This window comes from Larimichthys crocea, chromosome XIII (assembly GCF_000972845.2).
Source record: "Larimichthys crocea isolate SSNF chromosome XIII, L_crocea_2.0, whole genome shotgun sequence".
In the NCBI taxonomy this organism is placed as follows: Eukaryota; Metazoa; Chordata; class Actinopteri; family Sciaenidae; genus Larimichthys; species Larimichthys crocea.
Genome location: NC_040023.1, coordinates 11,347,922 through 11,361,948, shown reverse-complemented (window position 1 = coordinate 11,361,948; position 14,027 = coordinate 11,347,922). Strand labels below are relative to the sequence as shown.

Here is a 14,027-nt window from a genome sequence, read left to right as displayed (position 1 = left end):
GAGACAGGACAGAACCACACGAGACAGGACAGAACTACAGGAGACAGGACAGAACCACACGAGACAGGACAGAACCAGAGACAGGACAGAACCACACGAGACAGGACAGAACAGACAGACAGAGCAGATGAGTCGTGAAGCTCTGGATGTTCTGGAGGGGGGAGGAGGTCCAGGTGTGAAAAACAAACAGCCACAGGAAATGACACGCTGACAGCAGGACTCAGCTGGTGACAACCGATTAATGTAATCAGTGTGTGTGTGTGTGTGTGTGTGTGTGTGTGTGTGTGTGTGTGTATGTGTGTGTGTGTGTGGTCACATGACAGCTGTAAAAACACATTTAACATTTAATAAAGAAATAATATGTGAGATTTGTTTTAGATTTAGATTTACAGTGTCAACAAACACATCATCAATAAATCAACAGAACACGACTTCATGTTTCAGCAGAATATACCACATATACACATATACAGTATATATGGTATATGTGTATATACACATATATGTGTATATACATATACAGTATATGTGGTATTTCTGCAGTGTATGTGTATATACACACACATATACATATTTTCTATTTTATTTATTTATTTATTTTTATTTTGCACAGCTAAAATTACATAAAAGTGGAAAGAAGAAAACCGAGATGGGCTTATTTAAAACTTACTATGAAACTCTAAGAAACAGAAACTTGACATACAGGGAATATTATTAACTACATAAAGTAATAACGAACTGATAATAGAAGAAACATATGTATAACATCTACAACAAGTTATAATGACAATAATAAAATAGCAATTTAAAAACAAAAATACGAACATGAATAAAAGTGCGTTTGTGTATGAATTAGAATTTCAAAACCGCAGTTAAATGGACTTTTAAACATCTTTTGAAACGTTTTATAGAGAGGCAGTTCTTTGCCAGATGGAAAAGCTATTCCATAATTTGGTAAAGTGACCTCTGCACGTAGGAAATCTTTGAGGATGAAGATCTAAAGATTGACGGGTTGAATAAGAGTGAACCTGTAAATTAGATTTTTAATAAGTCTTAAAGTGCTCTGGAAGTTTTCATGACTTGAATATACCTTATAGATAAAAACACATTGAGAGATATTTATATATCGTGAAAAGTAAGTATCTGGAGTTTTTGAAAAAGAAGTACAGATGTGACTCAGATCGGGTTGCATCCTAACAAAACGTTTCTGCAGGACCAAAATTCTGTGGAGTGTAGTACGAAAACTGCTTGCCCAAACTATATTACAATATGAAAGATATGGATAAATTAAACTGTAATAAAGTGGAAGAAGACAGTTTGTCATAACAAAATTACTAATCCTCCTAATCATACCGAGAGATTTAAGTATTTTTTGCGAACCCAGTCAATTTGTGTTTTCCAACTCAGACTCTCATCAACAAGAATTCCCAGGAATCTTGTTGTTGAGACTTGAGGAACCTCAACAGACTGAATTCTAACTTTACACATATCCTTAGAGTAAGATTATATAGTTTGATTTTTTTGTATTCAGAGATAACTTATTTAATCTGAACCATGTAGCATATGCAGTTAAATCAACATGAACATTTTTAATCAGAGAATTGAAATTTGAGTGAGAATGAACTAGAGTTGTATCATCTGCAAACATTATTGGAGAGAGAATATTTGAGACATTTGATAAATCATTGAAATAAATAAGAAATTATAATGGTCCAAGAATGGACCCCACAAAGTAGTGTAGCTTTCTTGGAATAGCATCCACACAAACAAACTGTTTTCTGTTAGTTTTTTAACCATTTGAACGTAGAATCATGAAAAACATATTTACAGGTAAATTCATTGTTTTCTAATGCAGAGGTAACTTTGTCAGTCAAATGAAGCAAAGCCATATAAGTGGAGTGATTTTTCCAGATGCCATACTGACGTTTGAAAAGAATTGAATTAGAATCTAGGTGAGAAGATCCTTTTGTATATGATCTTTTCTAATATGTTTGAAAAACTGGGTTTGGGTCTATAATTATTAAAACAACACGGATCATCCACTTTAAACAGAGGAATAACTTTGGCAACTGTCAAATCCTCTGGTGCAACACCTGTTGTCATAGACAGATAAACAATGGAAGCCAGTGGCTGCAAAATTGACTGCTTGACCTCTTTAACGAGGGCTGCAGAAATGTTATCAGCTGAAGATGTTTTTAGTTCATTGATAACGTCACTTATTTCTTGAACATCAGGAGGCTTAAAAGAAGAGATCGAAGGATACTTTCCTGTAATGAAATCCAGTGGATTACCACAACAAGCAGGAACTTTACTAGCTAATTCATAACAAATGTTGACAAAAAAAATCATTGTTCAATGAAACACTGGCAAGCATATCTTTAAACTTGCAAAGTGATCTGACAAATCTAAATCAATCGTTATCAATCAAAGTTGCTGAATATTCCTGTATACAGTACATATGGTATTTATGCAGTATATTACGTTACGTAACGTGTAAATAAAGGAGGTTGACATGTTGCAGACAGGGGGAAGCAGACAGGCTGACAGCGTTTTCTGTTTTATTTGGAGGAGGAGAGGACAAAAGATGAAATGAACTAAATAAATTAAGATGATGGAGGGAACAGAGGACGACAGGACTGTGTGCTGATGGAGCTGATAACACTGATACAACAGGCTGCTGTATATTAGATTGGACCCCCCACACACACACACACACACACACACACACACACACACACACACACACTGAAACACAGCCAGTGGTCATTAATCACCGGGCATGTGCGTCAGAGGGGGAAGAGTGGGTGTGGATGGAGGCAGTAAATGGTTATATTTATATTTGTTTCTGTGTTTATACAGATATACAGTTATGTACTGTGTTTATACAGATATACGGTCATGTACTGTGTTTATACAGATATATACGGTCATGTACTGTGTTCATACAGATATACGGTCATGTACTGTGTTCATACAGATATACGGTCATGTACTGTGTTCATACAGATATACGGTCATGTACTGTGTTCATACAGATATACGGTCATGTACTGTGTTCATACAGATATATACGGTCATGTACTGTGTTCATACAGATAAATACGATCATGTACTGTGTTCATACAGATATACGTTCATGTACTGTGTTCATACAGATATACGGTCATGTACTGTGTTCATACAGATATATACGGTCATGTACTGTGTTCATACAGATAAACGGTCATGTACTGTGTTCATACAGATATATACGGTCATGTACTATGTTCATACAGATATATACGGTCATGTACTGTGTTCATACAGATATACGGTCATGTACTGTGTTCATACAGATATATACGGTCATGTACTGTGTTCATACAGATATACGGTCATGTACTGTGTTCATACAGATATATACGGTCATGTACTGTGTTCATACAGATATACGGTCATGTACTGTGTTCATACAGATATATACGGTCATGTACTGTGTTCATACAGATATACGATCATGTACTGTGTTCATACAGATATATACGGTCATGTACTGTGTTCATACAGATATACGGTCATGTACTGTGTTCATACAGATATACGGTCATGTACTGTGTTTGCCTGAATCTATGAACCTGATGTTTGTCTGTAGGCGTGATGGGTTTGGTGGAGATGGACGAGTTTGGGGACAGACAGGTGGACTTTGCTCTGTGGGACATGACGGACGTCGAGTCTGGAGAGTTTCAGGTAAAATATGTCTGACTCATGATGTCATCCCATAAAATGTGACATTAATCACCTGAACAGTGTCAACAACCAATAGGTGGTGTGTGTGTGTGTGTGTGTGTGTGTGTGTGTGTGTGTGTGTGTGTGTGTGTGTGTGTGTACAGGTGGTGTGTGTGTATAACGGCAGTATGAAAGAGATGGTCATGCAGAGTGGGCGGAGCTTCCAGTGGCCAGGTGGTGGTCCTCCTCCGGACATTCCAGAGTGTGGCTTCAAGAACGACAAACCATCCTGTCTCGCACGTACGTGCACACACACATGTGGGCCAGCACACACACACACTCACACACACACACACACACACACACACACACACACACACACACACACAGGGTCTAATCTCTAATTGGTCCTCACAAAGACACTGTCCTCTCCAGGTACAGTTACGATGAATCAGATGGTTGCCATAGTGATCTGCTTTGTCTTTGTCATCATTGTTACCGTGACTGTTTTCATCTACAGGTGAGATACTCACACACACACACACACACACACACACACGTTTGTTTTTCTTTACTTTACTGACAGCACTTTACACTAACGGTCAAATTAGTATTACAGATGTACCAGGACACGCACTTTGTAGTGGTTTGAACTCTTACAGCACCTCTCTGTCTGTCTGTCTGTCTCTCTGTCTGTCTGTCTGTCTGTATGTCTCTCTGTCTGTCTGTCTCTCTGTCTGTCTGTCTGTCTCTCTGTCTGTCTTTCTGTTGTAATAGAGAGATCACAGCAAGGTCGAGATGAAGGGCTAAAGAACAGACAGACAGACAGACAGACAGACAGACAGACAGACAGACAGACAGACAGACAGACAGACAGACAGACAGACAGACAGACAGACAGATCGCTGTATCGCTGTAAAAATAAACATGTAACTGATAATAAAATATGAATGTTCACTCAGAGTCAGACTTCCTGTAGCGTTTCTTTTGACTTCCTGTTGAGGACCTATGGGAGCCTCAAACTGAGCACACTCTGTTCGTTGATCAGGAGGTGTCGGGGATGTGACCTGTTGTCCATGATGCTGAGAAGTTTAAGAAGCATCTTTCAGGAGTTAGGCCTCGTCCTCCTGAAGTCCTGTAGTCCGTGTCCTCTCCGTCACTGATTCACCTCTGCAGACTCACACTGTGTCTGTCTGTCAGGTAGTAACCCACCTGCAGCTTCTCTCAGCCGTGTAGGCTGGATTGTGTTGAAGGTACATGATCCTCACAGTGCTGTCAGCTCTAGCCAGGTGAGAGAGAGCCCGCTGAAGCAGGTGGGTGATCGCACCGTCAACAACAACCATAGGCCGTTAGGTGAACTGCAGGGGTGTTATGGAGGTGGCCACCAGAGTCTGAGATGGGCCAGAACTAGTCTCTGCAGGACGACTGGTCTGTTGTCACTAAGACAGTACAGGGACCGTCTCCTGTATCAGGCTATGGTTGAATAGGTGCTGTAGAACCTGCAAAGCTGGTACCTGAGGGCCACCAGGACTCATCCACCGGTCTTTACCTGTCAGTCAGATGGCAGGTATGTGGCGCTGTGTGTCTAAAGCAGGGCTGAACTGACGGTGCTGTCTGTTAAAGAACATTTAGTTCCTTGGTTCTGTCCAGGCTTCCCTCAGTCTGTCTTTCTGTCTCACTCATTTCTCTTTCATGTATCCTTTCTCCCTTCTCCACACACACACACACACACACACACACACACACACACACACACACACACACACACACACACACCTGTCTTCCTGTTGAACAGGAAGTTGAAGCTGGAGAGCGAGCTAGCAGCTCAGCTGTGGAGAGTTTCCTGGGACGACGTACAAATGTGCAACCTGGATAAAGTCCTGAGGAGAGCCTGCAGCAGACTCACCATGTCTTTGGTAACACACACACACACACACACACACACACACACACACACACACACACACACACACATACACATAAACACACAATTTAAATGTTGTCCATTATTAATTAGGGGTAATCTGGGTTCTCTACAGAAAGGATCAAACTGTGGCTCTCTAATGACCATGGAGGGAAACTTCCAGATTTACACCAAAACTGGATATTACAAGGTCTGACTCAGCTCGCTAAAATGACTGTGATGGAGAAGGACATGATGGTGATGGCGTCATGAATAAAGTGATATCTTGTTTATTTCGCCGCCTGCAGGGGAACCTGGCAGCCATCAAGTACATCAACAAGAAACGTATCGAACTGACCCGGAAGGTTCTGTTTGAACTGAAACATGTAAGAACTCCATCTTCCATCTACCAATGGACTGACCTGCTGAAGCAGAACACCGAGTATCTTGTTTGGGGGTTGCTTGCTTGTCGAATGCTGACGGTTTTGTGGGATTTGAACCTGCAGCCTCACTTCTCTTGTAGATGCGAGATGTTCAGAATGAGCACCTGACTCGCTTCATTGGCAGCTGCATCGACCCGCCAAACATGTGCATCATCACAGAGTACTGCCCCAGAGGCAGCCTGCAGGTACACCACACCACCTGTCTATCACCCCCCTCTTAACCCATCCAACAAACCCTCTATACCCCCCCATTTACTCCCATACACCTCCATCAACCCTTTTTACCCCTCTGTACACCTCTATCAACCCTTTACATCCCTCTGTACACCTCTATGAACCCTTTATACCCCTCTGTACACCTCTATCAACCCTTTACACCACTCTGTACACCTCTATGAACCCTTTATACCCCTCTGTACACCTCTATCAACCCTTTACACCACTCTGTACACCGCTATCAACCCTTTACACCCCTCTGTACACCTCTATCAACCCTTTACACCCATCGGTAACACCTCTAAGCAACCCTTTAATCCCTCTGTACACCTCGAGCACCCGTTTCACCCTCTGTACACCGCTAATCAAACCTTAATACCCTCGTCACCTCTATTACCTTTTACATCCCTGTACAACCTCTATCAACCCGTTATACCACTCTGGTACCCCTCGATCAACCCTTTAACAACCGCCCTGTTACACAGCTATCAGAACCCTTTAATAACCCCTCTGGAAAACCTCTATGAACCCTTTACAACCCGCTGTACACATCTATCACCCGTTAGGCCACTCGTAACCGCTAGGAACCTTTATAGCCCCTCTGTAACTCTATCAACCTTAGACCACTATGTACACCTCTATGAAACCCTGGAAACACGCTGTACACCTCGGTCAAAACCCTTGACACCACTCTGTCACCTCTGCACCCTTGTATAAACCCCTCTGTAACACCTATATGAACCCTTTATGACCCCGCTTACAACAGCTATCCGAACCCTTTATAAAACACACACACCAACAACGCTAATCACCCTTTTATAAACCCCTGCTGTACACCTCTATGAACCCTTTATAACGCACTCTGTACACCTCTATAAAACCTTTGACGTTACCCACTCTGTACACCTCTATGAACCCTTAACCCCTCTGTACACCTCTATCAACACTGTGTACAACGCTAGAAAAAGACAGCTATCATCGACAACCCTTTATAACCCCGCTGTACAATACAAAACCGCTACACCCTTAGTAACACCTCTGTACAACCTCTATGAACCTTTTCAATCCCTCTGTCACCCTCTATCAACCCTTTATACCCTGGACAACCGCTATCACCTTTATACACCCTCGTGTACACTGTAACACAGCCGCATCACCCTTTTATAATTAAACCCTCTGTACACTCTATACCCATTGAAACAAACACCCCACATCTTGTAACCGCGAGCAAACGCTTTATCCCACTCTGTACACCGCTATGACCCTAGTTATAAACCCCTCTAGCACCGTCTAGCACCCTTTATAAACCACTCGTACACCTCTATTACCCTTTACAACCACTCTTACAACCTCGGTCACCGCTTTAAAAAAACAACTCTGTCACCTCTGTCAGCTCTGGTCAACCCTTTATAACCCCTCTGTACAGCCTCTAGAACCCTTTATACCGCCTCCTGTACAAACCGCGATCACCCTTTATAACCACGCGGTACAAACCAGCGAGCAACCCTTTATACCCCTATGTACACCTCCATGTAAACCCTTTAATACCACTCTCTGTACACCTTATCACACTTTACCCACTCTGTACACCTCTATGAACCCTTTATAAAATAACCCCCTGCTGTACACCCTAATCAACACTGATATAACCACGTCAGTACAATCTATAACCCCTTTAAACACACCCTCTGTACACGTCTATCACCATGTACACACCACTCTGTTACACCTCTTGAACCCTTATTATGAACCCCGCTGTACACCGCTATCACACGGTATAAATAACCAATCAGTAAAAACACCTCTAATGACCATTTACATTACAACCCTCTTACCCCTCTATTAACCATTTAACGAAACCACTCTGTACACCTCTATCAACCAGTTACAAAAACCACTCGGTACCCTCTAGAACCCTGTACTAACATCCCTGTACAACTCTATCAAAAACCCCGTTATACCCCTCTGTGCACCTCTATCAACCCGTTTATAAACCCCTCTGTACACCTCGTATGAACCCTTTATACCAGGCGGTCACCTCTATAACCCTTTACACCACTCTAGACACCGCTGATCAAAAAACCCTTTACAACAAACCACTTACTCTTACACCGCTATGAATGAGACGCCTTTACCAACAATACACCCCGCTGTAAACACCTCTATCAACCCGTTGATGAACCGGCTCGTACATACACCGCCGATGAAACCCTTTATACCCACTCTGTACCCCTCCTATGAACCTTGTACATCCTCTGTACACCTCTATCAACCCTTTATTACACTCTGTACACCGCTATCAAACCGTTATAACCCCCTGGTAACACCTCGATCAAATCAACCTTTAATACCAACCTCGGTACACGATATCAACCTTTAAGACCCCGCTGTACCCCTATGACCCTTTTACCACCTGTACACCTCATCAACCCTTTACACACCCCTCCTGTACCCTCTATCAACCCTTTACAAAACCACCCTGGTACACACCGTCTATGAACACTTTATACCCGCTGACACCTCGTCAACACGGTTAGGCCAATCTGTACACCTCTAGGAACCCTTTACACGCCAATCTGTACCCACCTCTATGAACCGTTACATCCCGATGTACACCTAATGAAGCCTTGAGACCACTCTGTAACATCAGCCTCTAGCAAAACCCTTTATACCACTCCGTACACATCTATAAACCTTAGAACCACTCTGTACACCATCTATTCAACGTTTTACCCTCTGTACACCTCTATGAACCCTTTATTAACCACTCGGTACACCGGCTGTCAACCTTTTTTTACCGATCTGTAACCCTCTATCAACCCCTTATACCACTCGTAACACCTCTAGCCACGCCGTTATTACCACTCTGTACACCTCTATGATCCCTTGGTATACCACTCTGTACAACCTCTTATCACACTGTAGACCACTCCGGTACGACCTCTATGACCCTTTAACAACCCCTACTGTACACCTCTATGAACCCTTTACATCCCTCTGATACACCGCGATCAAACCCTTTTTACCACTCTGTACACCTCGATCAACCAGTTTTTACCACTCGTAACACCTCTATCAACGTTGTAGAGACCAACTCTGTACCCTCTATGAACCCTTTATAATACCACTCTGTACACTGCTGTCAACCCGTTATACCACCTGTAACACCCTCTATCAACCCTTTATAGCCAGACTCTGTACAACCTCTATCACCCTTTGTAAACCACTCTGTACACCTCTAATCAAACCCTTTACAACCACTCTGTGCAACCGGCTAAGATCCCTTTTATACCACTGCCCTGGTACACCTCTATCGAAACCCGGTAGAACCACTCTTACACCTCTATACAACCTTTTACACCCCGATGTAACAAAAAAAAAACCCTCTATCAATCCTCGGATCACAGTTTATAGCACTTGTTACACCCTATCACCCGTGATACCAAAGTCTGTACACCTCGATCACACCGCGTCACCCTTTTTGACACTCTGTACCCGCTATCAACGCCTTTATAACCACTCTGTAACTCGAATCAACCCTTTAAACCCCTATGTTAACACCTCTATCAACACCGCTAGCAACATTTATACCACCTGTCACACCTCTAGCAACCCTCTAGCAACCCTTTACCCACTCTGGACACCGCTATCAGCACCTCTGTCAACCCTTTATACCACTCTGTACACCTCTATCAACCGTTTATACCACTCTGTACACCTCTATGAACCCTTTATACCACTCTGTACACCTCTATCAACCCTTTATACCACTCTGTACACCTCTATCAACCCTTTACACCCCTATGTACACCTCTATCAACACCTCTATCAACAGTTTATACCACTCTGTACACCTCTATCAACACCTCTATCAACCGTTTGTACCACTCTGTACACCTCTATCAACCCTTTACACCCCTCTGTACACCTCTATCAACCCTTTATACCACTCTGTACACCTCTATCAACCCTTTATACCACTCTGTGCACCTCTATGATCCCTTTATACCACTCTGTACACCGCTATCAACCCTTTATACCACTCTGTACACCTCTATCAACCCTTTATACCACTCTGTACACCTCTATCAACCCTTTACACCCCTACGTACACCTCTATCAACACCTCTATCAACAGTTTATACCATTCTGTACACCTCTATCAACACCTCTGTCAACCCTTTTTTACCACTCTGTACACCTCTATCAACCCTTTACACCCCTATGTACACCTCTATCAACACCTCTATCAACAGTTTATACCACTCTGTACACCTCTATCAACACCTCTATCAACCCTTTATACCACTCTGTACACCTCTATCAACACCTCTGTCAACCCTTTATACCACTCTGTACACCTCTATCAACCCTTTACACCCCTATGTACACCTCTATCGACCGTTTATACCACTCTATTTAAATTTTATGTCTCATGATTAACCCTCTTTATATTACAAACTGTCTATACCGATCCATTAACTTGTTGTACCCTTCTAGTACCCTATACTCCCTGTATTAATGATTATCAGCCATGTATATAACCATGTATCTATCTTTCCTTCATACATCAGATCTTCTCCCCACCAACAGTTATAGTTACTTCTCAGCACTGTAACCTAGCAACTTCCTGCCGTGGTAACTTAGCAACATGAGAACACATTTCAGCCAGCTGTATGTTGGCGTGGGCTGCGTGGGGTTTGGGTTGTTGTCAGATGACCTGATCTGAAAATGTCAGTTTAACAAAGAGCAGCCCGAATTATTTTGTGCACTGAGAGGAGGAAGACTGTATCTAACCTGTGCAGTATCAATGCAAAACATTACAGGTGAACATTACATGTTTTATGTTGTATTAAAGGCGTTTATAAAGTGTGGACCACCGTTCACACACACTTACACACACACAGATACACACACTTACACACACACACATTTCATTCAGTGAAGTGCTGCATTGTCTCTCTGCTGCTAATAAAACTGTGTGTGTGTGTGTGTGTGTGTGTGTGTGTGTGTGTGTCAGGACCTGATGGAGAGCGACAGCATCACTCTGGACTGGATGTTCAGATACTCTCTCATCAATGACATTGTCAAGGTAACGACCTGTCACTGCCGCAGTGGGCGGGGCTACAGGCAGTCTGTGATGCATTTATGTGATGAACATGGACAACCAGCAGAACAACACACACATGACACAGTGACACACACACAGTGACACACACATGACACAGTGACACACACACAGTGACACACACACGACACACACACGACACACACACGACACAGTGACACACACACACACAGTGACACACACACGACACACACACGACACACACACGACACAGTGACACACACACAGTGACACACACACGACACAGTGACACACACACAGTGACACACACACACGACACACACACGACACAGTGACACACACACAGTGACACACACACAGTGACACACACACGACACATTGACACACAAACAGTGACACACACACAGTGACACACACACGACACAGTGACACACACACAGTGACACACACACAGTGACACACACACACACAGTGACACACACACAGTGACACACACACAGTGACACGTCCAAACGTCAGATGATAGAAACTCAGTTCTTTAAACAACATCTCAGTGAGGCCCTGTTTGTCCAGTCAGTCAGTATCAGTGTTTATGTCCAATAATCAATCAGCAGTTCCTGATCTATCCTCCTGTGACACAGAGTTCAGACAGAGGTGGGACATCCATGAAATTAGTGTTTATTGTTGCTGTTTTTGTCACCAGGGCATGTTGTTCCTTCACAACAGTGTCATCGTTTCCCATGGCAACCTGAAGTCTTCTAACTGTGTGGTGGACAGTCGCTTTGTCCTGAAGATCACTGACTACGGCCTGGAGAGTCTCCGGACCAGCAGCTGCCCCGAGGACACACATGCTTACTACGCACGTACGACGAGTACTTTAAATATATTAAAAGTTGTATTATATGAACAGATGATTCATGCAGCCGCCAACAACTACAGCTCCTCCTCTGCAGCTCCATCTACATCTGTTATTAGTGGATTCAACCTTTTTAGTTTTGATGGAACCACCTGTGCACCTCCACCTGGTGTCTTGCAGGTAAGCTGTGGACGGCCCCAGAGCTGCTGAGGACAGAGTGTCCTCCTCCATGTGGGACTCAGAAAGGAGACGTCTACAGCTTTGGTATCATCCTGCAGGAAGTGGCTCTGCTGAGAGGAGTCTTCTACATCGACACACAAACCCTGACTCCTAAAGGTCAGTGCAGATCTCACAACGCCTCCACACCACGCTCTGCTTTTAACATGGGGACCTATGGAGACGTGTTGATGTGTGTGTTTGATGACAGTGTAGAACCTGTTATTTACATTCCGCTGTGACAGCTCGATGACAGCCGTCACACACACTCATGTCAGGATGTTGATGTTGTGCTGCTCAGATCAGAGCTTCTCCATCCAGACTTCATCAGCTGAGCTGACACTGATACACACTGATACACACTGATACACACTGATACACTCTGATACACACTGATACACTCTGATACACACTGATACACACTGATACACTCTGATACACACTGATACACTCTGATACACACTGATACACACTGATACACACTGATACACTCTGATACACGTGACAGAATGAGCATATTCATGTGTGTAAAAGTGACCGTTGACAACTGTATTCAACTAGAGATCAGTCATCTGTCCCCTCCCCATGTCCCCTTGTCCCCGCCCCCTGTCATCTGCCCCCCTTTGTCTCTGCCCCATGTCCCCCTTGTCCCCCCCCCCCGTCCCATTGTCTCCGCTCCATGTCCTCCTTGTCTCTGCCCCCTGCCCCTTGTCCCCGTCCTGTCCCACCTGTGCTGTTTCCTGAGCAGGATCTTGATGGTGTTGAAGTCGGGTCTGCGCTCGGCTCTTCGCTCCAGCACGCTGCATCAGGACTCCGAGGTCTTCACTGTGACTGTGGAAGCAGAGTGACGGCCGGAGGGGGGGGGCACCGCCCTGCTGCACCACCTGAACAATCTCTGATGAAGGACACACAGGTACACATGCTTCATCAGTCCTCACCTGATGCAGATCCACAGAGCAGTCATCATTCATCATCAGTGTGTTCAGCGTCACATGATCCAGACATATGTTGGTCAGGACCAGTCAATCAATTAAGGGTGTATCAGTGTGTATCAGTGTGTATCAGAGTGTATCAGTGTGTATCAGAGTGTATCAGAGTGTATCAGTGTGTATCAGAGTGTATCAGAGTGTATCAGTGTGTATCAGGTGTATCAGTGTGATTCAGAGTGTATCAGTGTGTATCAGAGTGTATCAGAGTGTATCAGTGTGTATCAGTGTGTATTCAGTGTGTATCAGAGTGTATCAGAGGTATCAGTGTGATCAGGTGTATCAGGTGGTGTATCAGTGTGTAATCGAGTGTAATCATGAGTGTATCAGGCAGTGTATCAGTTGTGTATAGAGTGTATCAGAGTGTATCAGTGTGTATCAGTGTGTATCAGTGTGTATCAGAGTGTATCAGAGTGTATCAGTGTGTATCAGTGTGTATCAGAGTGTATCAGAGTGTATCAGAGTGTTCAGTGTGTATCAGGTGTATCAGAGTGTATCAGTGTGTATCAGTAGTGTTATCAGTGTGTATCAGTTAGTTGTATCAAGTGTATCCGTGTGTATCAGAGTGTATCAGTGTGTAATCCGAGTGTATCCAGTGTTGTATTCAGAAGTG

General features: G+C 43.6%; 1 protein-coding gene across 1 annotated transcript in view; it reads left to right on the top strand.

The window, feature by feature from the left end:
- The window catches only part of npr1a (natriuretic peptide receptor 1a), a 30,100-nt gene that overhangs the window by 8,808 nt on the left and 7,265 nt on the right, over positions 1–14,027 (top strand). Inside the window, 10 exon segments of the mRNA XM_027286600.1 lie at positions 3,632–3,726; positions 3,870–4,005; positions 4,141–4,225; positions 5,501–5,621; positions 5,745–5,819; positions 5,917–5,994; positions 6,132–6,236; positions 11,288–11,359; positions 12,060–12,219; positions 12,393–12,548. Coding sequence (XP_027142401.1) covers positions 3,632–3,726; positions 3,870–4,005; positions 4,141–4,225; positions 5,501–5,621; positions 5,745–5,819; positions 5,917–5,994; positions 6,132–6,236; positions 11,288–11,359; positions 12,060–12,219; positions 12,393–12,548 — 1,083 coding nt within the window.